The sequence below is a fragment of the Gopherus flavomarginatus genome, chromosome 11 (genome assembly GCF_025201925.1).
Source record: "Gopherus flavomarginatus isolate rGopFla2 chromosome 11, rGopFla2.mat.asm, whole genome shotgun sequence".
NCBI classification, from domain to species: Eukaryota; Metazoa; Chordata; order Testudines; family Testudinidae; genus Gopherus; species Gopherus flavomarginatus.
Genome location: NC_066627.1, coordinates 27,510,596 through 27,534,556, shown reverse-complemented (window position 1 = coordinate 27,534,556; position 23,961 = coordinate 27,510,596). Strand labels below are relative to the sequence as shown.

The 23,961-nt window shown below is 51.5% G+C and overlaps 1 protein-coding gene across 6 annotated transcripts in view; it reads left to right on the top strand.

The window, feature by feature from the left end:
* The window catches only part of EPB41L1 (erythrocyte membrane protein band 4.1 like 1), a 148,370-nt gene extending 125,494 nt beyond the window's left edge, over positions 1-22,876 (top strand). For 3 of the 6 annotated variants that reach the window (XM_050917233.1, XM_050917232.1, XM_050917234.1), the window contains 10 exons: positions 1,118-1,153; positions 3,304-3,495; positions 5,750-5,848; positions 12,072-13,866; positions 14,164-15,317; positions 15,890-15,997; positions 17,311-17,709; positions 19,589-19,696; positions 20,676-21,122; positions 22,781-22,876. In XM_050917233.1, the coding sequence (XP_050773190.1) occupies positions 1,118-1,153; positions 3,304-3,495; positions 5,750-5,848; positions 12,072-13,866; positions 14,164-15,317; positions 15,890-15,997; positions 17,311-17,709; positions 19,589-19,696; positions 20,676-20,843 (4,059 nt within the window). In that variant the 3' untranslated portion in view covers positions 20,844-21,122; positions 22,781-22,876. The remainder of the gene's footprint in view (positions 1-1,117; positions 1,154-3,303; positions 3,496-5,749; positions 5,849-12,071; positions 13,867-14,163; positions 15,318-15,889; positions 15,998-17,310; positions 17,710-19,588; positions 19,697-20,675; positions 21,123-22,780) is intronic. The other 3 variants (XM_050917235.1, XM_050917236.1, XM_050917237.1) reach the window with 3 other exon arrangements.
* The last annotated feature ends 1,085 nt before the right edge of the window (positions 22,877-23,961 follow it).

Genomic DNA, 23,961 nt, shown 5'->3' with positions numbered 1-23,961 from the left:
ACACTACACACGCAGACACTCACACTGCATACGCAGGAACACGCAGGCACTCTCACTGCACATGTAGGCATGCTCACCACACACACAAACACACTGCATATGCAGGCACACGCAGGCACGCTACTGCACACGCAGGCACATGCACTACACACGCAGACACTCACATTGCATAAGCAGGCACACTCATCACACACGCAGGCACTCACACTGCATACACAGGCATGCTTACCGCACACGCAAACACTTGCACTGCACACACAGACATCCCCACAAACGGCCGTTGGCACCAGATACTCACCTACAAATACACCTGCTGTCACAGACACACACACACACACACACACACTGGAGTATGCTATCCTAGTGATACCAGTTGGGTCTTAGGAGAGGCATCCAGGCCTGTGGCCTCTCCTCTCTATCTCGACTTATTAGGGGCCAGGCCCTCAGCACCTGGAACAGGGAGATGGGTTTTCTGAAGTTCCACATCAGTTTGTGACTAGAAATCTAGTGACATCAGTGGGGCACTGCTGTGGGGAAGCTCACACTGCAGGAGTCCCATCTGGCACTGCAGAGGGGAAGCTCACACTGCAGGAGTTCTGGCTGGAAGTGCTAGGGCACTGCCATGGGGAAGCTCACACTGCAGGAGTCCCGGCTTGAAGTGCTAGGGCACCGCTGTGGGGAAGCTCACACTGCAGGAGTCCCAGCTGGCACTGCTAGGGCACCGCTGTGGGGAAGCTCACACTGCAGGAGTCCCGGCAGGCACTGCTAGGGCACCGCTGTGAGGAAGCTCACACTGCAGCAGTCCCAGCTTGAAGTGCTAGGGCACCGTTGTGGGGAAGCTCACACTGCAGGAGTCCCAGCTGGCACTGCTAGGGCACTGTTGTGGGGAAGCTCACACTGCAGGAGTCCCAGCTGGCACTGCTAGGGCACTGTTGTGGGGAAGCTCACACTGCAGCAGTCCCAGCTTGAAGTGCTAGGGCACCGCTGTGGGGAAGCTCATGTTGCTGATTTTGCCCATGGCATTGCCCAGGGTCCTGTATTAAACTGAACTGTGATGTATGTGACAATTTCCCTTGTCTGACTGTGCCGGTTCCTTTCACCCTCTCTTTGCTACCAGCCGGAGCAGGAAACCACCCCCAGGCACAAGCAGGAGGTATTCTCTCTCTGGAGCATCTTACTGCCCATTGTATTGTCCATCTCCTTTAAAACAACAAGCACCCCATCCTTTCCCCCCCATACTGTGTGTCACTCTATTTACTGGAATACAAGATGCACCCAAGCGTCTCTGGGGAGCCTCCCTCTCCGGAGAACTGTCAGATAAACCTAGTAGCCAAGCATATGGCCGCTTTCCCCCAGAGCACAAGCAGCATCTTCTATCCCACTAAGTAAGGCAGCTCTCCTCGCCTCGTGTGTGTGAGCAAGAGCCCTCCCATGGTGCTACAGCCAAGTCACTGTGCCATTGGGATGTCCTGGCTACTGCGCTCTTTACTGACTCCTCTACGTCTTGTCCTCGTGTCTCTTCTGTGTCCAACCCTCTCCTGCGGGCTCCAGCTCCCCCTAACAGAGCAGAATGAGACTCACATCCCCCAGCCCTGTGACTTCCAGTTCGCAGCGTTATCTCCATGCCAGCCTGGCTCAGAACTCCACATGGCGGCTCCTACCTAGGCTCGGTAATTCCATTGGCGAGGCGTGGGGTGGCATGAGGAGATGCTGCCCCACAGTGTATTTCAGATACAAACCCTTGTGCCAACTGAGCTGTTCCTAGGGTTCTTCTCCTAGTGAGAGCTTTGGCCAGGTGGCCTGGCCTGCTGAGTTCCAGGACCAGCTCCAGCACTGGCCTTGGGGAAGTCACTTAAGATCTTTCTGTGTCTGTTTCACCAGTCGGTTAATAGGGAGCATGAGGGCTAGTGCATAATGCTCTTGGAAGATGAGTCTTGCTAGGGAGGGTTGTTGCATGGTTCAGTGTCAGTTCAGAACCAGGCTGCTATTGCCTAGTCTTCACTAGAGGTCTGTGAGGGTAATTAACCCGTGGAACAATTTACCTGGGGATTTGGTGGTCTTTAAATGGGGAGTCTTTCCCAAAGAGATGCTTTAGCTAAAATCCCTGCTGTTGCATCCAGCACAAGGGCAAGCCCCTTTGGTGAGTGATCCACTGTTCAACTCCAGCTGGTTGGTTTATTTTCCCAGCTCCTGTAGGTGCCCAGTCCTGTTCCCTCCGTAGTGTGTCTCATCCCTCATTCCTTTCTGCATGTGCCATTCTCCATCGCTGTCATGTGCACCCCAGTAACACCTTGTGCTAGTGATTGGCGAACCTCAGAACGGCCAGTTCTAGGATGCAGATAACATTTTGGATTCTTATCCTAAACTTCTCTGAGCCCCTTGAGTCTGCAGAGTTGGCTGGACTTCTCATGAGAAGGGCCTTTCTCAGGCCTCTTGGCTCCCGCAGTCCTGCACAGGACCCAGAAATGGACAGGCTGCTATAGGAACTCAAAATAAGGGCAGGGAAGAAGTTTATCTGAACCTTTTTGAACCTCCAAACAGGTTTAATTCGGGGCAAAAATTGGGGTTGGTTCTTCTTTTTGAATGGGTTCGCCCATCCCTAGTGCAGAAATAGGGGGTCTCACAACCCTCACAATGTTATAGAAAGGATTGGGTCTGCTATAGAGATAGGGCCTGAATCAGTGTGTGGACCTGAACACCCCAAATCGTTATCTTTATAATGGGCCAAACCCAAACCTCTAGACCCCGTAGCACTCGGGGAGGCCCAAATCCAAGTCTGGACCAATCGCCAGAATCCAGTTCCAGGGAAGCCTTATGGAAAGTCCAGTAGAACATTTTCAGCTGGTTCCAGCTGGCAACTCTGTGCAATCGATTGGAACAGATCTGGCCTACTGGCTTCAGGGGTGTTGGGGCATGATGACCCTCCAGCAGAAATTCACAGAGGCCAGTGGAACCTAGTGGAGACTAGATATGACTGAAATGGAAGTGACTCCCCTTTGAGTGCCACCGTTCTACTATTACTGAGAATCGTCTAGGATCGGCCTCAACCTGGCCTGACATGTGGATCCCAGGGAGCTGGGCTTTAGGATGGGAAAGGGGCACATTGATCAGTACCAGGAAGTACGTGTAAGTCCTGCTGGTCACTTTCAGCTGTTCCCTGGAGCTGTCCTGGTCTGCAGGGTGATTCCTGGCATATTTGGCTCTTGAGATCCCAAATTCAGCCTCAGCATGAAGCAGGCCCTCCCTTCCCTGCAGCGATCCGATCTCTGCCTTGCTAGTTACCCTCCCATCTCCCTCCCAAAGTTTTTAGACAAACCAGAAGACGTTTTGCTAAAGCACCAGGCCAGCATCAATGAGCTGAAGAGGACGTTGAAGGAACCCAACAGCAAGCTGGTTCACAGGGACCGGGACAGGAGGCTGCCTTCATCACCAGCCTCTTCCTCACCCAAGAATGAAGATGAGACGCCAAAGGGGACCCCGGAGAAGGCCAGTGAGGTTCGTTCTGTCCTGTCTTGTGAAGGGGGTTTTCTGTTGATTTGTGTCTGTGGTTTGGTGGGAGGTGCCCCGGGGTTTCTGTGCTACCCAGGAAAGAGTTCAGTGAAACCTGAGTAAAGGGTGTGCATATGGCAGCAGCCCGGGGTTGGCCTCTGGATTGGACCTCTTCCCTAGCCTTTGGCACTGCTTACCCCCAGACACCACAGGAAGTGCCATGCCCAGGCGTCTGAGTGAGGACTAAGCCCAAGCTCCATCTCATGCAGGGATTGGCCAACATGGCTCCATTGCTCCAGCCAGGGGAGCAGGTTGTGTAGCCCACTCTGTGGCTGGAGCCAGTGCTCCTATCTGGAACCCCCATTGGGTGTCTTGCCCCTTCCTATCGTGATGGCTTCTTTGCTTGCTTCAGGGATGCCTGCGGAGGAGTCAGGCCTGAGGACGCTCCATGGCCGATCTCCCCGTGCATGCAGTGTGGAGGGAAGTGAGCACATAATGCCAGCTGAGCTGTCTCTGGTGCCAGCACGCAGCACTGTGCTAGATTCTGCATATGTCCTCCATGCGTGACATGGAGCTGAGAAATGGGTCCTCTGGGCTTAGTGGGGTAGGCAGGGGAGAGGCTGGCTGCTTCTGGCTGATGTTGAGGGTTCCCAGCCCTCACTGCTCCAGAAGTGCTGGGAGTAGGATGTGGTATGCCTCACAGGCACTCTGCTTGCCCGTTGATGCTCCGTTCTGTCTGCAGGGTAGCTTGGCAGATGGCTCGGCAGTGCTGGGATCTTGTACACAGCCCCTTGCAGCTTTAGGGGAATGGGGCAGCAGATACCGCGGCATGTTGAGCTAACCCCCACTGGGGCTGTGACCCAGAGATGAGGAAGGGCAGGTGAAATCAGTGAGCACTGTGCTCTGCTAGACAATGGCTTGGACGTTCACCTGTGGAGAAGCAGCTTGAGATGGTTTGGGACCGGGAGATTGGCTGTTTTAACTAAGAGAGGGGTGAAAAGCCGCAGCGGGTGCCTGGGCTTTGCTGGTAAAGGGCGCCACCTGCTGTTAGCTTCGAGCGTTGACTCCCTCAATTCCTGGCTGAGGACAGAAGACCTGAGCAGCATCTAAATGACAAGGCCCTCTATCCTCCTCCCTGCCCCAGCTGCAGGGCCAGCTTTATCTTGGATTGGCTGCCAGATTTGTGCTCTGTCTGTACAGGGCCGTGCACACCTGTGGAGCTGTATCAGTACTGCTCATAGCCATAATGAGGCTGGTGGTCCCCAGCCCTTTGACCTGGAAACAAGGAAGGCTTTCTCTGAGCCAGTAGCCTGGGCAAGCCTCATACTGCAGTTGCCAGGACCATGAGGCAGGTCCATTGCTGTCTCTCAGCTGATTGAGGCTGCAGAGCAGCAGTGGGGTAATGGACACAGGCGTTTAACCCAGCCTAAGGAGGTTTTATGGCTTCTTATACCGAGTGCTGATCTCCGGCTGATCCTGTCACTGGGGAGTGTGGGGGCAGGTTTTATCACCTAGCAGGGGTGGCTCAGCAATGACGGTGACTGGGAGGATGAGGGCAATAAGCTGGCTGCCATGCCAGCCTAGGGAACTATCAGCCATACCCAGTTGTTAACCCTTGTCTCCAAACCACCACTGACAGAAAGCAAAACTTCCAAGTGGGGCCTTCTACCCACAGCTTCTATCTGGTATCTTCCCTTCCTTGGGGGGTATCGCAGAAGCCTGGCTTCTCCTACAACCCCCCTCTCCCAACAGCTTCCTGCAGCACTTTAAGAGAAACTCCATCCCCTTCTCAGCTGGATCGGAGGAGTGAGGAGGGCTGCCTAGCCTCAGGCTTCTGGCCCTCAGAGGGGCAGGCACCCTGGTCCATTGTATCTATCAGGGAGAGGGTTCTGGGTGGGGGTACTTGTCACTCTTGGGAGAGTAGCTACCTGCAGATCAGCCCCTCTAGCGCTTAGCCTTGACACTGCCCGGTGGGTGCTGGGCTAGATTGCTCTGTGCCGGGCTCAGGCTGGCGGGCAGGCCGCGGGGAGCTGAGGTCAGCAGGAAGGAGTGCACAGCTCAGCAGGTCTGCAGTCACTGACGGTGGGCGGGGATGAGATTTTTTTAAACAAATGAATAAAGCACAAAGCCCCAGCTGGAAAATTCATGACCCTCATCCATTCATTCATTCATTCATTTATTCATTCGTTCTCGTTCTCTCTCTCTCTCTCTCTCCCCACCCCTCTGGCTGTGGGTGCTTGGGCTTCCCTTGCTGAAACAGAGGATTGAAGAGGATTCCCTAGAGGAGTTATCAGCCGAGCACGGAGCTGCCTTATCCATGGAGTCTTTCACCCAGAAAAGCCTTGCCTCTTCTCCTGAGGTTATCATCAGCCTTTCCATTTATCTCTCTTTCTCCCACTCCCTCTTTGTCTCAGTTTGTTTACTGGACAGCCATTGCCAAGCTGTCTCTGTTTTTAGTCCCTTGTGTAATCCACCTCAGGGCCCCTGGGAAGATTTCCTGCCAATGCACCAACCACGCATGGGTAGCCAGTCAGCTGCTAAGGAGCTGCTATTCTGAGCTGGGTCTCCCATCGTAACCCAGTAATAAGGGTGTGTGTGTGGAGGCATAGACAAGTCCTGCACTGATCTCTGGAGCAGGGGTAGTAATCAATACCGACCTGGCAGCCTCTTTGCGTTCTCTTAGAGAATACTGGCTTGGCTGCAGTGTTGGTGAGAGAAACACTGAGCACTCCTTCCATCATACCACCTAGAGCTATGGTGAGGAGGGGTAGTGCGTGAGGGAAGTATTACTGTGTAGCTTTCCACTAGGCGGAAGAAAACTAGGTTACAACATGGTTCCCCTAATGTGAGTTTGCTCTGTCCACACAGGGGAGAGTGAATCAGATTCTAGGTTGGGGCAAAGCCGTGCTTAAACATGGTGATTTCTGCCATCTAGACAGGTCCCAAGGGGAGCTGAGAGACATTTTCTGATTAATCTACCTCGATGAGGGGGAAGATGTGAGGCTGTCAGAGTTTGGAGCCAGGAGAGGGAGAGGGGCATATGGGGTCTTTGCACTCTGTTAAGATATGGTTGTGCAATGGTGACCCTTGTGACGCTATCCCTCAACTCAGTTATCTCCTGGCAGACCTAGCAGCTAGTAACTGCTTTGGAGATTGTTTCCAAACCCTACTACAACCTAGCACAGTTGCAGCCTGCTTTGCATCCACCCCCAACATGGTTACCAGTCGCCCTGCTGAGAAAGTGCACCGTAGGTTAGCCCTCTCGTGGGCCAACACGGCTGGTAAAACGTCCTATCCTCTGTGGACAACTGTGTTGGAAGAATATGTTGGGAGCCCAATGCTTGCCAGCTCTTTCTAAATCGGATTGTTTCTAGTGCAGTTCAAGCCATAGTGAGGACTGAGCCTAAAGCAGTCTGATGTAACAAAGTTCAGTTGCAGAGGTGCCCAGAAGGGCAGGATGGAAGATGCTGCAATGAAGCAGGCCTGTTTTGGAGAGGAAAAGGGCTGAGTTTCTGGGGCTCTTTGATTGGACAGTCGGATGCTTCACTCCAGTTAGTTCTGCATCTGATTATCCGAACAATGCTCTGGATATTCCCCTACCCTGCTCCCCAAACCTGTACATAATTGTGTCTGTATCCAGAAAGAGCATTTAAGCCAAGAGTTTCCCCCACCCGTGCTCACTCAGAACAGCACACCAAGGCAGAGGTCTATGTATAGGACTCATCACAACTGCCCACTGGAAACAGCTCCTTAAAATCCTGGCAATAGCTGTCGAGTAAACAACAGGGGCAATGCATTCCAAAGACGCTGCTAACTGTACATGCTGAATTTGTGCAAAGCAGGTAGCTCAGTCCATGCAAGTGCAAGGGCTTGCATCTGCCAAAAGGATGCACTGGCAAAGAGGCAAGCACAGCCCTTTGAAAACATGGGCCTCATGTCTGGGTTTGGTGGCTGTTCGAACAATAACTAGCTAATAGATAGCTGTTAAAACGCAGTGGGCCAGTGGCTTTTATTAGCAAAACGGCCTGATCCGCCCCTGCTTTACTCCAGTTTGGCACCTTTGATTTCAGCGGCATTACCAGCATAACAGTGGAGTCGCACCACGGGGAATCAGGTCCAGAATCATTATTGTTCAGGCGGGCTTGCAGTGAAATGATCTGATCACCCCAAGAGAGGTTGGTAGGATCGGTATGATACAGGCTGCACAGCAGCTTCCCCACATCTGTGGTGTGTCCCTCTGCATCCCAATGTTGTGGGATGATTTTTTATTAAATGTGTCAGCTCTTGCTAGCTCTGTGCACTCCTAGGATGAAATGGAGCTTGGACAAAAAACTTACGTCACAGAGTTTATTTTGAAAAAAATTTAAAACCCAACACCAGTGGGGGGCCACAGAAGCACAGAGTGCATTTAGCACTGTCATCTTTTCCTCTGATTGTGGGAGGCATTTGGTGATTTGAAACACTCCAGTGCAGAGCTGGATTGATTTCAGGTTTTGTTTTCTATTTAATTCCAAGTGTTTGTGGCTGTGAGTTGAGGGTTTGATGTATGGCTGCTATAGCTTTGTCCTTGTGCAGCCTGGACTCTTAATGGGTAACACCGAGTTCTTTAGTTTGGAGTGTGTTTAAGAAATGGATGGAGTCCCCTGCTTACCTGCCCCCCTCCATGGCGCTGCATACTGCCCCCCTCTCCTTCCCTCCATGGAGTCAAATGTCCAAGTCCACCTTGTATGCAAGGAAATCATTTGGAGCCTTCATTTTTAAGGCCAGTTGAAACTAAATTCTCTTCCTCCCACATTTCCCCCACCCCCCAGTCCCCTTTTACAGGATGTGATTCATGGAGTTCATGCTGTTTGTAAGGAACACTTCCGGGCCCAGATGCCACTTCCTCTGTGGTGCTGGGGTCTGAGGCAACAGCCAGGCAACTAAACATGGTCTGACTGGAAGGGCTCCAGCTCCAGCTAAATGGGGATGCCAGTGGGCCAGCAGAGCAACACCACAGGTTGTCTCAGGAATGAGAATGAGCAACTTGTTCTCCCCTCACTTTTCCAGAGATTCCGTCAACCTAGTTTTTTGTTCTCAGTCCAGTTGGGCCTAGGCAGGTGACAAACACACTTGAAAGGACTGAGGGGAAAAGAACAAGCGGGTCCTTTTGTGCACTGAGTTGGTGAGGTCGTGCAACCTTGTCTGACTAGATCCGTCCACTTCTCATGCCACCCTTCCAGTCACCACACAAGGGGGCCATGGAGGTATCTGACAACCTTATCTGTAGCCAGAGAGGAGCCATTGATCATCTTCACACAGGTTGGCTCATGGGACCCATGGTGCTCCCCTGGGGTGATCTGCCTTCATTGAGGAATTCATGGTGACCAAAGCACAGCTTCAAAAGCCTTCCACCACTCATGCCAAGAGTGGCAGCACCTGCCAGTGAAAGAAGATCCATTGTTAAAGCCACTTTGTACTTGCCAGCTCTAGTTCTCTCTCCTCTGGCTGCTGGTGTCTCCTCTAACATCATGCTCTTCTCTCCTAATGAGCCAGTTGAGTGTCCTTCCAGCTAGTCCACATCTGGCCCCAGCTGCCTCCTTCTATGTGGTCCAATGGAGCCTGACTTCTCTGCCTTGGACTTCCTGCAGGAGGAGCTTCCTGAAAGTCCCAATACCAGCCAGGGCAGAGGAAGGTGTGCCCAGGAGACACGCTGAGTCAGGGCATCCTCCAGATAGGCAGTTCTAGCGTGGGCTGGCCACTGTTTAAAGCTGGCCTCCTCTGACAGAACACCCGAGGGAGAGTGCTAGTGCACAAACATTCCCCACTTCTGGGGGCAACTCACTAGGGGTGTAACTGCCCCAATTGTTGCAAATAAAGGGGGAGAAATGCCCAAATTGCCATGGCCTTTTTTGGGGGGGAGGGTCCTGCCATTTATATTTATAGGTTTGGGGAGAGAGCTGGGACATTGGATGAGGGTTTTCGCTGGTCATTTCAATTATCCCTGATTTTAACAGTCCTCTCTCTCCCCTCCCCCCCCACCCCGGCAGCGCTTTCATTCTATAGCATTTTCTTCCTTTCTCCTGCCTTTTTTTTTCTCTCCCCTTATTTGTTTTCTCTTCCCTTTGCCAGTTATCGTCTCTCTTTCTTCTACTCTATCTCTTTCACTCTCTCTGCAGTTAGTATTTGGGACTTAAGTTTCCACCTTCTGCTCTGAATGACGCAACGTGACTAAGCTGTACACAGTTCAACATGAACACACAGTGCTAACTCCCCCTCCCTCATCAGTGCCTGCCAGTACCCAGGCCCTTGGTGGATACAGTAGTTTCTGCTCATTTTAGTTCAGGTCTCTTTCCAACTCACTCTTTTCTCTATTGGAAGAGGAGCAGTGCAGCCAACTGCAAATCCTGTGGTACTGAAATTTGCTGTTTTGCACTGCAGAAAATCAGCATGGTCAGCTTCAGGAGACACTGTCTTCTACAGCAGGCCACACTAGGGTATGCCGTCTCTGCCCCACACTGCACTGTGCTGGGAATATACTGCAGTACAATCCATATCCCAGCACGGGCTCCCTGCAGCATACTACACTGAGCCATAGCAAACCAGTTGCTGCATGAAGATGCTGCAGTTTTGATTCAGTTGCAACTCAATCCAGTCTCTGTTCTGATGTGCTCCAGCAAAGCAGTATTCTAGTGTCATTAGAGACTACATGCCAAGTGAGAGCTTTAAATAAACACACCCTGAAGTCCTGGCTGCTCTGTGTGAATGGTACAAATCCCGTGATGTTGGAGTAGACAGTTAGCTTAACTTTCCTGTTGAAGAAAATTCCCATCCTGTTGCTGTTGCATTCCAGTGGGTTATTTTTAAGAGCAGGTAAGAAAAACACCTGTCAGGGATGGTCTAGATAATACTTAGTCCTGCCATGAGTGCAGGGCACTGGACTAGATGACCTCTCAAGGTCCTTTCCAGTTAGGGTGACCAGACAGCAAGTGTGAAAAATCGAGATGGTGGGTGGGGGGTAATAGATGTCTATGTAAGAAAAAGCTCCAAAAATCAGGACTGTCCCTATAAAATTGGGACATCTGGTCACCCTACTTCTAGTCCTATAATTCTATGATCCTAAGATTTCCCACCTTCCACCCCAGCAATGGCTGAACTCCAGCAATGCTGTGTCGATACAGCTTGTAAAGTTTTTAGCTCTCCTGTGACATGAAAAGTGTCAAACGTGGTGCCTGTATACTAATGATATTAATAATGAATCATGATCTGGCAGCCCACTCCACTGTGTAGCAACAGATCTCTGCAGCCTAGATGCACAGTGCTGAATAGCAAATATCTTTCCACGTTCCTGCTGCAGGATGCTGCCTTTTTGCAGTATACTGTAGCTTGTTGTACTGCTTTTCTCGGTCATTACTGCAGTGTTTGTGGCTATAACAGCTGTTGTGACCTGAATCCTTGTTTTTCTAGATTGTATTTTGTGTTGGGCCCCATTCTGAATTGCTGGAAACTCAGATAAATTGTTCCCTCTGATCAGGTTTGTCTGGAGAGCTGGGAAATTAGGGGAAGATCTAACTGCAGTCCATGCCCATGTGACTTGGTGTGCCAATGCCAAACTCTCCATGGGTGTCAAGGATGTCTAGGAAGTGGTGATATCATGGGACCACCAATTTAGGAACTGATTTGGGGTCGCAGACCTGTGCTAACTGGGTGGTTGGCTCTATCTCAAAGGAGAAGGGGCCCTATAGACAGATGAATTATCAGAGACACAAACGCTCTTGAACAGATGTGATGCTTTCTAGCAAACAGCTGTGGCAAAAGTCAGGGGTTGAGAGGAAAATCAGAGATTTCTAGGATTGTTAAAAGCGTTCTCTCTATACATAAAGAACTGTACCTAATTATTTGAAAATCTCCTGTGAGATTCTACGAAGCTTTGATTGGCATCGAAACCAATCGGACTGTAGAATGCTGATAGAGTATGGGTCAGAGTCTCTCCTTGCTTACCCCCTGTGTCAATATGACATGGCTTTGTTGCAGTCAGAGTGTGTGGGTGTAGGTCAGCTGCTTGAAAAATGGGGCCAAATTTTCATGAACATTTTCTAGAAAATTTCATCCTGTTTTTCATTCAAAATGTCAGTAAAAAATGCTGAAATTTAGAATTTCAGCATCTTTCAACCAGTTCTGTTCTGCAACTATTCAAAAAACATGGTGATAGTTTCACTAATATATTAGTGGATAAGTTAGACCCATTCCCCCCCCACCCAGTGAAATTGCAGATTTTGGGGGGAAAAAATTGATCAGCTGTAGCTGAGAGTAGAATTTGGTCCCAAGCCTTCGAAAAGGGCTAGGGGTCCAACTCAGTGAAAAGCTAAGCACCCTCTCTTCCATTGACTTCAGCACCAATTACACACGATCAGGCCCCTAGATTTCAATACTTGCTATCAGTTGGTTACTTGCCAGCTCCTTTATACACACATCTGAATCAGTTGTTGCATAAGTAATAATGGTTTAGTCAATACAGCCTTCTGTTACTTAACTAAACAGTGATCAGCTATTTAGGTAAAGTGTGTTTGATGCTAACTCTTCTTGCTCAAATTGCAATACAGGGTTCAGAGCATTGGGTATTTGTAGAGAGAGAAACTTCTAGGCTGGAAGAGCTTGCTCTAGAGAAAGCTATTGGAACCAAGAAAGAAGACGTACCTACAGGTCCTTCAGAGGAGCAAATAAGTGTGAGCTTATCAAAAGTGGACATTGCAGTAGGGAAAGCCAAAAAAGCAGTAGCACAAGAGGAACCAGCAAGTGTGAAACTGGATACCCATGCAAGAGACAAAATGATCGCTAGTCCAGAGGATTTTGAGTCTATGTGGGAGGATGAAGTGTCTGAGAGCGAAATCAGAGAAGACCCCCTTTTGGAGGCAGAAAGCCAGCCATCTGAGAATGGCAAAGAGCAGAAGTCCAAGGAGGGAAAAGAAGAGGTGATAACTAATGAACTTAAGCAACCAGCTGGCTCTTTGGAAGGCCAGGCTGAGCAAAATCAACAACCTGAAGATTCCCAAGCATATGAAAGACCAAGGTCTGAGCCTTCTGGGCCAGAACCTCCAAAGAAAGAAAGGAAAGCTATCGTGCAAGAGCCTGGGTCTGTCTCACCAGCTTCAGATAAGGAAGAGTCCATAATACCTAGCCCAACCTCCGAGGGTGTTAAAGCTAATGTGGAGTCTAATGATGACGAGACAATGTCTTCTGCTGCAGAGAGGATCTTTTACTTGAGAGCTACAGAAGGAGACAAAAAAGAGAGTAAAATCCATCTCAGACTGGAAGAGGAAGAAAAGCCTTGTTCTGCTGAAAAAGAGGGCCTGGAGCCCAAACCGGACCTTTCTGATGAAAAAAGGACGAGCCCTGAGCTTGAACCAGCATCTGATCCAACAGCTATAAGGGGAAAGGACAAGTTCCAACCCACTTCCTCAGCAGGTGGCCAAGGAAAATCAGAGCTGGATGAATCCGTTATAGAATCAGACCCAGCTGAGAAGGTTCTAGAGCTTAGCAAAAAGACACACCCCCTAGGACATTGTACTGCAGAGAAGGGGGCATATGCACCAGAGGAAGAGGAGTCTGCTGGGTCAATAGGCAGTGAATCGAAAGGTGGAACTGAATCTGAGTCACGCTCTGCAGCAAAGGAATCGAGGGACGAGGACCCACAAGAACCGATGGCAGAATTAAAGCTTGGTTCCCTCCCCAGGGAAGGTGGAGAGACTGAGCTCTCTCAAGAGCAGGGCAAGAGATACAGTGCAGCACAAAGCTCCATCCTGGCAGAAGGCCTGAAAGGGTCAGAAAAACAGGACATGTGGAAAGGGGAAGCAACTTCCAATGTGTCAGAGACTGGAAGAGAAACAACTGAGCTGGGAGAAAGAGAAATGTCAAAAATGATTCTTCAGATGGAAGCCATAGAGATTAAACCAACCCCCATTAGCCTCCCATGGCAGCATCCTCCCAGCACAACAGAAAGTCCAGAGGAAGAGAAACTAAGCCAGCCCACCGTAGGCGAGCCGCCCCAGGACACAGACCCCAAGGCGGGCGAGCCATCCTGGGACACAAGCCCTGCTGAGGGTGAGCTGCCCCAGGACACAGGCCCCAAGGCTGGTGAGCCACCCCAGGACACAGGCCCCAAGGCTGGTGAGGCTCCTCGGGACACAGGCCCCAAAGCGGGTGGACCACTCCGGGACGCAAGCCCCAAGGCGAGCGAGCCACCCCGGGACACAGGCCCTGCTGAAGGTGAGCCGCCCCAGGACACAGGCACTGCTGAGGGTGAGCCACCCCAGGACGTAGGCCCCAAGGCTGGCGGACCACCCCAGGACGCAAGCCCCAAGGCGAGCGAGCCACCCCGGGACACAGGCCCTGCTGAAGGTGAGCCGCCCCAGGACACAGGCACTGCTGAGGGTGAGCCACCCCAGGACGTAGGCCCCAAAGCTGGCGGACCACCCCAGGACGTAGGCCCCAAGGCTGGCGGACCACCCCAGGACGCAGGCCCCAAGGCTGGCGGACCACCCCAGGACGCAGGCCCCAAGGCTGGCGGACCACCCCAGGACGCAGGCCCCAAGGCTGGCGGACCACCCCAGGACGCAGGCCCCAAGGCGAGCGAGCCACCCCGGGACACAGGCCCCAAGGCGAGCGAGCCACCCCGGGACACAGGCCCTGCTGAAGGTGAGCCGCCCCAGGACACAAGCACTGCTGAGGGCGAGCCGCCGCAGGACACAGGCCCCAAAGCTGGTGAGGCTCCTCGGGACACAGGCCCCAAAGCGGGTGGACCACCCCGGGACGCAAGCCCCAAGGCAAGCGAGCCACCCCGGGACACAGGCCCTGCTGAAGGTGAGTCGCCCCAGGACACAGGCCCCAAGGCCGGCGAGCTGTCCCAGGACACAGGCCCTGCCGAGGGTGAGCTGCCCCAGAGCACAGGCCCCAAGGCCAACGAGCCACCCCAGGACACTGGCCCCGCCGTGGGTGAGCAGTCCCAGGATACAGGCCCCACCATGAGTGAGCTGCCCCAGGACACTAGCCCCAGTGTGGGAGAGCCACTCAGGGACACAGGCTCCAAGGTCGGTGAGCCTCCCCAGGACATAAGCTTCAAGGCAGATGAGCTACCCCAGGACAAAGGCCCTGCCACGGGCGAGCAAGCGCAGGATAAACCTCCTTCAGGAGAAGAAACTGAAGCCTTCCCTACAGGCTCTCCTGTAAAAGGATCACCTCATGGGGACAAGGAATTGTCACGTCCTGTTGTTGCCACAGCTGAAGGTGGGAAACCTACCAACAGGAAACAAAAGCCAGAGTCTGGGCCTTTGAAGTCAATTGCAGGTGGGGTGAAAGTTGCATCTCAGGAGCCTGAGGAGGCACCTGTGGAGCTGGCTTCACCCTCCCTCACCACTGGCTGGCAGGGCTCACAGGGACACGACAGTGAGATGTATGAAAAAACCTCTGTGGCTTCTAAAATTAAGCTGTTTGAACAAGGTGGCACTTGCGGCCCAGTCTCTGATGAGCGAAAAAGAGCAGCCCAAGAGCAGCCCCGAGAGAGTGAAACCAAGAGACCATCTAAACCAACAGAGGTGCAGATAGAGCCACCACGGGCCATGGGCCTAGTCACGTCTCCCACACCCTCGGTCACTTCAAATGACAGAGCCTGGCATGCTGGGGAAGTGTCTGGTGTGGGATGCCTAATCACTGCGCAACGGGCAGCCACAGGACAGTCTTCCCAGCCTCCGTCTTTGAAGGAAGGTGTTTCCACCGATTCAGAGCACAGAGGAGAAGGCACCAGGCTTGCTTCCCCTGATTCCGGCTGTGAAATCACCCTGACGGACGCTGTGGTAACTCCTCCCATGAACTGTCCCAATGGAAAGTTCATAAGCATGTTGCGTGGCTCTTTTATTTATGATCATGTTCAATGGCACCTCACACATCCATTGACTGAGAACAGCCGCTTTGCATTCCCTGTCCTTTATGTATGTGTATGTGGCCTGGCTCCTAAGCTGAATGCAGACCCGCTGGCCAGTCGGTCCATCAGCTTTTGTTTTGTGAACTCCTGACAGTTTGGCCACCTGGAGAATGCCAACTGCTAATGTGAAACTGGGCACATGAGCTTCATGCCCAGGAGCAAGAAGGGGGTGTGGGGGTGCAGATCAGAGAGCTTTTATACCCCCTCACACACATGCACACCTAGCAGCAAAATTTCCACGCTTCCAGCTTGTTCCTTGCACTTCTTAATTTGTTGTCCCCTCTTGCTTGGCTTGTGAGTCCCTCTCACCTCCTCCCCCCACCCTGCCCCCCTTTGGCAAGCTGGTGCCTAGAGGGTGAAATAGCTTTCTGCTGCTCTTGTAAGGCACTGGCTCAGTTCCTTTTGGAGTTCATTGCTAAAGACTAACCCGTTTCTCTAATCCAGAGCAAATCTCAGGAACCAATTTGGGAAGAAAAGGATTTATTTGACCCATCAGTAAAAGCTGCCCCGAAAGAAGAGGGTTTAAGGACTGCTATTCCAGTGGTCTCCCAGGTCTCAGTGCTGTTTTACTAACTGCTTCTTACCGTAGTGTGAAAGCTCACCTTAACCAGCTGAGGACTGTATGCTTTTGACTCCTTCCCTATTGCAGAGCTGCTATATATATATATGTGTGTGTGTATATGTATATGCTCCTCTCGAGTTTGTTGGAGACCCTCTTGTCTCATACCTCTCAACCCACCAGTCATCTGGATAAAAGGCAGCCGAGTTGGAACGGTCCAACCAAAGCGGAGGATATCTCTGACTTTGTGAGGGCCTGATCCTGAGCGCGTCGAGGTCACTGGAAGGCTTTGCATTGCTGTCAATGGGCTTTGGTTCAGCCTTTATAGAGAAGTGAAACCGTTCCTTGAGCAAAAAGCAAATCTTAAAACAAAAATAATGACTAATTCCCGATTTCTGACAGTAACCAGGTGGCAAGCAAGGTGGGGTGAATTTTACCCTGTACTGGAACAGTTGAGAGGTATGTACGTCGTTCGAGAGGAGCCAGCAGAGGAAGGCTATCTCTTTGCTCTGATCCTGTTGTCAATTACACTGATTAAAAACACAGCTGACTAAACTTGAATGGGTCCGCTCGAGTTGTGCAGCAAGCTTTTGGGAAGCATTACAGAGTCCGGACTCATTCTCACACAAGCGCTCTGTTCAGCTTCCAGCAGGATCCCCTGCAGGGTGATGCTCTGCCCTGTCCCATTCACGGGGCCTCCATGGATGAACATTGACCATTCCTCCCATACATCTGATTAAAATGAGCACACAAAAACCTAGAGTGATGCCCCAACACAGTGAGTGTAAAACTCTTATGGGGTGATCTCAGTGAAATTGACAAGCTCCTTCACTTCTCCTTGAATACATGCAGCTGATGGAGCTTTTTTCTTTTCTTTCATTCAAACTCGTATCCTTTCCCCCTTTCCCTTCCTTGTTTGTTTTGGTGCCAAACTTACTGACACACGACTGCAGTCTGAGCTGTTTATAAATGTCTCTTAACATACCTGTTGTTTTGCACACGTTTGCTTCCATCAGGCTCAATGACATGCCTGAGAATTTCTTTGGGACTGTTTTTCTCTTTTATTATTATTATTATTATTATTTTATTTTATTTCTTTTCTAATTCCTCTCCTCTCTGCAGATCAGACCAAATAAATTTCCCCTGCAAAGTTGCTGCTATCAAAATTTTCAGTTTTCCTGCTTGAGTTGTGTTTGAATCCCCCTCTGTGACATTTTCCTCCCTCTCTCCTGTTGGCTTAGCTGGCCCTAGCCTGCCCTTTGGTATTTACAGTCTTAGCCTCTCTTCGCCATTGTGTCTCATTCAGAGAGCGGGAGCGAGGGAGGGCGCAGAGGAGAAGGTGAAGCCACCTCGGCACAGGGCTCCTGAGAGCGACACTGGGGATGAGGAGCAAGACCAGGAGAGGGATTCAGTCTTTCTGAAGGACAACCATCTGGCCATCGAGCGAAAGTGCTCGAGCATCACGGTCAGCTCAACCTCCAGCTTGGAAGCCGAGGTGGACTTCACTGTGATCGGCGACTTCCACAGCACAGCCTTTGAAGACTTCTCCAGAAGTCTGCCTGAGCTCGATAAAGACATGAGTGAGAAGGAAACTGAAGGTGCGATTTCCTCCCAGGATACTGACAAAGCAGCTCCTGGCCAAGAAGAAGATGCCAAGGAAGGGGAGCAGGGCTCCCACCATATCCCAGAAGTGTCTCACTTTGAGGTACTATGGGGAGCCATGCTGCAAGACTTGTGTTTCAGTGTCGTCATCTCACAGATACTGTCTTGGCATCTGGCATTGCTTGACCAGCATGCCCCTTGCATCTGTTTGGAAGAGCATGCCAGCTTTCAGACAACCCAGAGATCCTCTGGAGTGTTTGTTTTCCCCAAATGAATGTTGTCTCTGTTTTGCATGGCTGTTTTCAACTCCTCCAGGTGCATGATTATATTGTGTGTGTCCATGCATCTCCTAACTGAAAAAGCCATCGTCACCTTAACTCGCTGTGTTTGGCTGGCTATCCCATGCCTGTACTGTAGCAGCATGCACGGGTGCGTGTTGTGTTTCTCTTAACCCAAATCTCTGTTCCTGTGTGTTGCATGAATTTAACAAACAGCATGCGTGTTGAAGTAACATGTACTGTGGTTATAAAGGGAGATGAGCACCTTACATAAGGGCTGGTGGGACATGGCAAAAAGGTCTGTGATGATTCCAGTGAGGGGAGTAGTTATAATATGATCAGGCTAAACAGACTGCACATGTAGTTGCTGGAGAAACTAAAGGTGTCCAAATGCCAAGGAGAACAGGGCAGAGCCGGAACCACAGTGAATGAAGCACTGTGCTCTCTGCAATTCTGAAACTGGGTCCAAGTCCTCAGTTCCTTCCCATGGATTGTGTCTTCCACCCTTCAGTGTTCCCAAGTCCCTCCTGTCTTCTGCAGATTGGACATTTTACTCTGTGCAGAGTGGCACTGCTATCCAGAGAACCAAACTTCCTGCCTTTCAAATCAGAGGAGGTCTGCCCCCTCGGCCAATGCCCCTGTCCCCCTAGAATAGCACCCTGATAGAGTCGCTGTTTTTTACCACCTGGGCCCAGGCTCCAATCCGGTGTGTAACTGACATGTGGCGCACCCCCACAAGCCATTCCCTGCAAGGAAATTCAGGTTGCTTCAGAGCCAAACGTTAGGACCAAACTCAAGCAGAGTCAAGGCCAAGAAATTAAACCAGTATCCCCACAGGCATCCTCAGGGTGTTTGAACTGAAGCCTGTGCTCAGAGAATATCCTGTAAACACAGGTGCCATGGGAAGAATACATCCTGGAGACCTGGGCCTTGAATTTGCCCCAGGATACAGCCTGGCAGAGGTGGGGAGTGGCTGCATTCTCCCCTCTGCCAGGATGGCCTGCAGAGACCAGCACAGCCCATAAAATGAGGGCAGGGGCATGGCCAGGGCAACTGGGTGAGTGCTGGATCAGCACATTCCCTGAGCAACCTTCACCAGCAGGGTTCCAGTTGGATGGGCAGGTGCTGGTCATGTGTTTCTGCCCCTCAGAGTTAGTCCTCCTCTGCCCTGCATCCCTGAGGGTCAGGCTGGCTCCACGCACCCGCATGCGTGAACCTAATCCATCATTACAAATCTTCCCTAGGCCACCAGTGCAATGAGTTTGGTGGGTCTCATTCTAATCTCGAGTGGCTGTTTGTCACAAACCAGGAGACGCTTTGCAGCCTGCTCAGGAGAAGGCCCGCTGAAGGAGCATCAGCTTGGGATTGGGGTGCTCTGGCTAATTGTGTGGGGAAGCCTGCACAGTGCCTGTGTGCATTATGGGCGACGCTGGTCTGTGCTGCTTTTTCCCTCAGTGTAAAGAGGCCTACAGTTACCCAAGACAGGGACCTTGCAAATGCAGCCTGGGTCTCCTAGCATCCACAGCTCTTCCCAGCAAGTGTTACTTGGTCCATGGACTGCAGGAGGCAGGTGCTAACATGTGCAGCTTAGGGAAAGAGGTGCAATTCAGTACACACTAAGATGCTGTTGCATTTTTAACTGAACCCCAGGAACCAACGCAGTTTCACGCAGTCTGTTGCTGACTTGCTGTGTTCCCCCTGCAGTCATCCGTTCTGAAAACAGAGGCTGTGACTGTCAGCTCGGTGACTGGCACGAAGAAAGTAGAACCAGAGGTCTCCGTGCACCACAGAGTCACCACGGCGGAAACACAGGTGACTTGCTCCTTTGCACTTGCTGAGTTTTTCTCCGCAGCACGGCACTACCATTCAAGAAGTGCGAGAGCCAGCAGCTTTGCACCACCATGCTTTCTGTGGAGCCTCATTCTGGAGTTAACAAAATCCCCTCCAAAATCCCCAAACTGCAGGGGAAATAAAAGCAAACCAAGCAAGTTCTTCCTCTCACCCCTCGGGGGTTGGAGACTCCTGGCCACACACACAGGATTCATTTCTGGGGCCTGTTCTACACCTAACCCTCCTAGCGACATTGCCTAGGGCTGTGAAAAACATCATGCCCTGTGGGACGTAGTTAGGTCAGCCTAACCACTGGTACAGACATGGCTAGACCTTGCTTTCACCTTTTGGAGAGGTGGATTCACTACATTAATGGAAAAACCTCTTCAGCTACAGCGCCATAGTTTAGCTGTGGTAGTGCAGACATACCATTAGATCAGATGAGGTTTTTAAAATGTGCTGGTCAGTTTTGTGGGGTTTCTTTTTAATCCTATAAAATGGTAGGCCTTCCTCAGCGGAGACCACAGACTAGCTCCTCTTCTTATCTAGAGATGTCAAATCAAGGCCCCATCCCACTCCTGGCTCTTAAAGAACTTTTCTCTCACATGCACCCCTCTCTGCACACATCGCTTGAATACGGGATTCACGTCCTCTCCTAAATTGGTGTGCAGCTGTGCATTGCTCTCTGGCTGCTGTGCTCCTCCCACAGGAGGGTGCCTTGGTGGGGGGCATATAACAGAGACCTGTGGTTTGCATTTCTGTTCATTAAACACATTGCACCAGGCTAGTTACTGCCCATCTGCAGCTTCAAGACCTGTCTACAGCTTCCCTACCCCCAGTGCGTCACTGCTCCAGGGCACTAATGTTTTGTCAGACAAAGCAGACCAAGCGCTCCTTTCCAGCTGGCTAACTCCTCGGCTGTATCTGTGTGGGCTCACCAGATCTCCCCTTCCCTTGGCAGGTTGACAGAGGCACCCTGGGCGGAAAAGAGACAACAGCCACGTCCCACATCGTCACCACAGAAAGCATATCAGTGACTTCAGTAAGCATGTGCCTCTGTGGAGCCAGGCCATCTTTTCCTGAGGTCCCCAGGTGGCGGCGTCTGATTGCGTCCTCCTTCATTGATTGATCCCTGGGTGCTGGGTGAGAGGGAGCGGCCTGAGCTGGGTGGGGGGTGCTGTTCTATTGGGGACAGGGAAAGAAGGCCGCCTTATCCTTGGCCATTTGAAGATGGCAGCAAATGAAGGGAGAGGCCTACAGACCAGCCATGTCTCTGATGCTCCCCTCCCAGCTGTTTGTCCTGCTTGTGTCCATGCCAATGCTCCAATGTATGTTGTTCCTCCAGGATCACAGTACCAAGCCTGGGAAGGGAATGAGCCCGGCTACCGAACTTCGCTCCATGTCTCCAGTGAGTTGAGAAAGTGCTTCCACTTCCCAGGTTTCTGTGCTGAACAGAGGCCCTGGGGGTGCTGCAGGGATGCTGTCTGGCTGTGAAATACCACCCCTTGGAGCTGGCCCTTGGTTCAGGGTTTAGGCTGTCCTCAGTTGGTAGCTCATGCACCTGCTGCAGACATAGGTTAGGGGGTTGTTACAGGAGTGGGTGGGTGAGATTCTGTGGCCTGCATTGTACAGGAGGTCAGACTAGATGATCATAATGGTCCCTTCTGACCTTAAAGACTATGAGTCTATCTTTTCCTGGGCGCAGACACCCTCCTCCAGCACGGGGACGGAGTGCACCAGCTCCTTGGGCTGAGAGATTTCTGTGGAGCAGGAAGGGAGGACAGGCTGGCCATCCCACTTGCCTAAAGAATGCAGGGCAAGGCAGGGCCTGGAATCTTCCACCTGGTGACTCTCTGCTGTCCAGAACAAGCAAACATTGAACACCGATTGGGACTGGAGAGCTCCCTAGACTAACTCCTCATTCAGGCAAAGGTCTCATTGACTCCAGGGGAGCTCTGCTTGAGCAGCAGCATTCGGGGGGTGGTCAAATATCACTAAGGATTTGGAGCCCTAAGAGGTCAATGTGATCCAGCTGCAGATCCTTCTTCTTGGGCTCAATCCTGTGGGGTGATGCTCAGCTTCCATCGCTGTCCATGGTCAGCAATTTGCGGGGCGCACTCAGCACCTTGCAGGATCAGGCCCTTAGAGCAGCACGTTCTTTTTTTACTGCTTTCCCCCTTTGATTACTACTAGGCGGGGTGAAGCCTGGCCCAGTGCTGCCCCCATTCCATGTCGGTCACTTACCAGGGCCTACGTCCCAAAGAAGCACAGACACTCAGGGTGCCTGCAGCAGAGAAGGGGGTATGCGCACCTAGCCCATACAGTCAGAGGAAAATTGCATCTGTCCTTAACTCTTCTGTGTTTGGAGCTGGATGTAAAACAAAGGACCCCAAAGAAATACAATAGAATGGAATTGTGTTCCCCATTGGGAGGGGCCCTCTCTGCTGCTCCATCGGTTGTTGTGGTTGCTCTGGAGATGACAGCCTGTCCCCACAAAAACACTCAGACCGATTGTAAGCCTCTCTCTTGCCTTGCAAATTCTTCACCCCTCTGCAAAGCAGGGAGACAGTCTGGCAGTCAAGCAGCAATTCATGGGCTGATAGGCTGAGTAATCGCCTTGGCTCTCTGAGCCCCACTTCTCTCTCTTCACTCCTTTTTTTATCTTCCTCTCCCATCATGGGCTGAGTCCCAGCCTCATACAGGGAGGGCAGGACTGGACTCAGCCAGCCCCTGCTAGCACAGCTCTCCCTCTGGTTGCACTCTCTCCTTGTGGAAGGACTATGAGACACACAAAGGCCACGGTGGTGGGTGATCCAAGTCCTAACTCCCAACCCCCACAGCACAGCACAGAGCCAACCTAGGAGCAGGCCTGGAAGACAGTGCAAGAGAGAAAAGGAATGAAGAAAGGATAGGGAGGTTTGAATGATCTCTCCTGAGAGCTGTGAAGTAGGAAGCATTCTGGCATCCTCTCAAGCCCCACACTGATAGCATTGGGGAAGTGGCATTATTGACAAGGGCTCCATTGCCCTTTCTCCTGTTAACGGAAGTTCCTTGCATGTTCTGTAGATCACCAGCAGCTCTGCTGGGAAGGAAGTTCTCACCAGCATATTTGGTGCCACTGCCGAAACCCTCTCCACCTCCACCACTACCCACGTTACCAAGGTAAGAATGACGAAGGCACAAAGTCAGGAGTGGGACATCGCCGAAACATAATACCTTGTGGGCAGGCTGTGGGTTCCTAAAGAAAACAGCTTCCATTGGGAGAGGAAGGACTTGTACACCAGATTGTAATGTACACTAATTGGAAACAGCAAATGCATCATCCCATAGTGGCCCATGACTGACGCCATTTACATAGCAACTGAACATGCAAGAGTCCTTTACCACTGAAAGTAAATGAGGCACTTTCAGCACTGGTATAAGTGGGTTCCACTTCATTGGGGCCAGTAGCATCGGGGTGAATTTGGGCCAATGTGTTTCTGCCATTTGTGGCTGTGTCCTACTTTTCAGGAAGGAAGGTAGTTTGCAGTGTGCATGTCATATATTTATACACACCAGGGACAAAACTGATCTACTAGGAAAGGCGGGGATTTTGCCAGCGAGGCAGAGAAATGTTCTGAGTTGGGTTGGATTTCCGAATTGCTCAGCATTGCCCCAGCTCCCCCTGATTTAATTGGGAGCAGAGTTGGGTTGGTGCGTAGCACTTTTGGAAATCCCACCTAATGCCAAACCAATGAAGAGAGCCATTTCCAAACCCAAGAGCTCTCCAGGGAAAGCCACCCACACAGGTGCCCGGTACTGGGGCAAAAACACGTCAGCTGATCTCAGCTCTTGGAGTGACACACAGGGAGAGGTTGGATCTCAAATTCAGCAGCTAATGCAGGACACAAACCATGTAGGGCTTTAAGGATCAACTTCAACACCTTGTACTGCATCCCCAAGTGAACGGGAGGCCAGTGCAGTCTGTGGAACACTGGTGCAATATGTTCCCTTTGGCCCTCCCCACAAAGCAATCAGACTGCTCTGTTCTCCGCTAGCTGAAGCTTGAGCAGCCTCCAAGCCAGCCACCTGTCTAGTGTGTGAGAATCATCCAGTCTGTGGACTCATTCTGCCCCCTTTTCCATTCCAGACTGTGAAAGGAGGGTTTGCAGAGACCAGAATAGAGAAGCGGATCATTATTACGGGAGATGAAGATGTGGATCAAGACCAGGTAGGAGGGAAACCTGTGAGAGGCCATCCAGTACTGT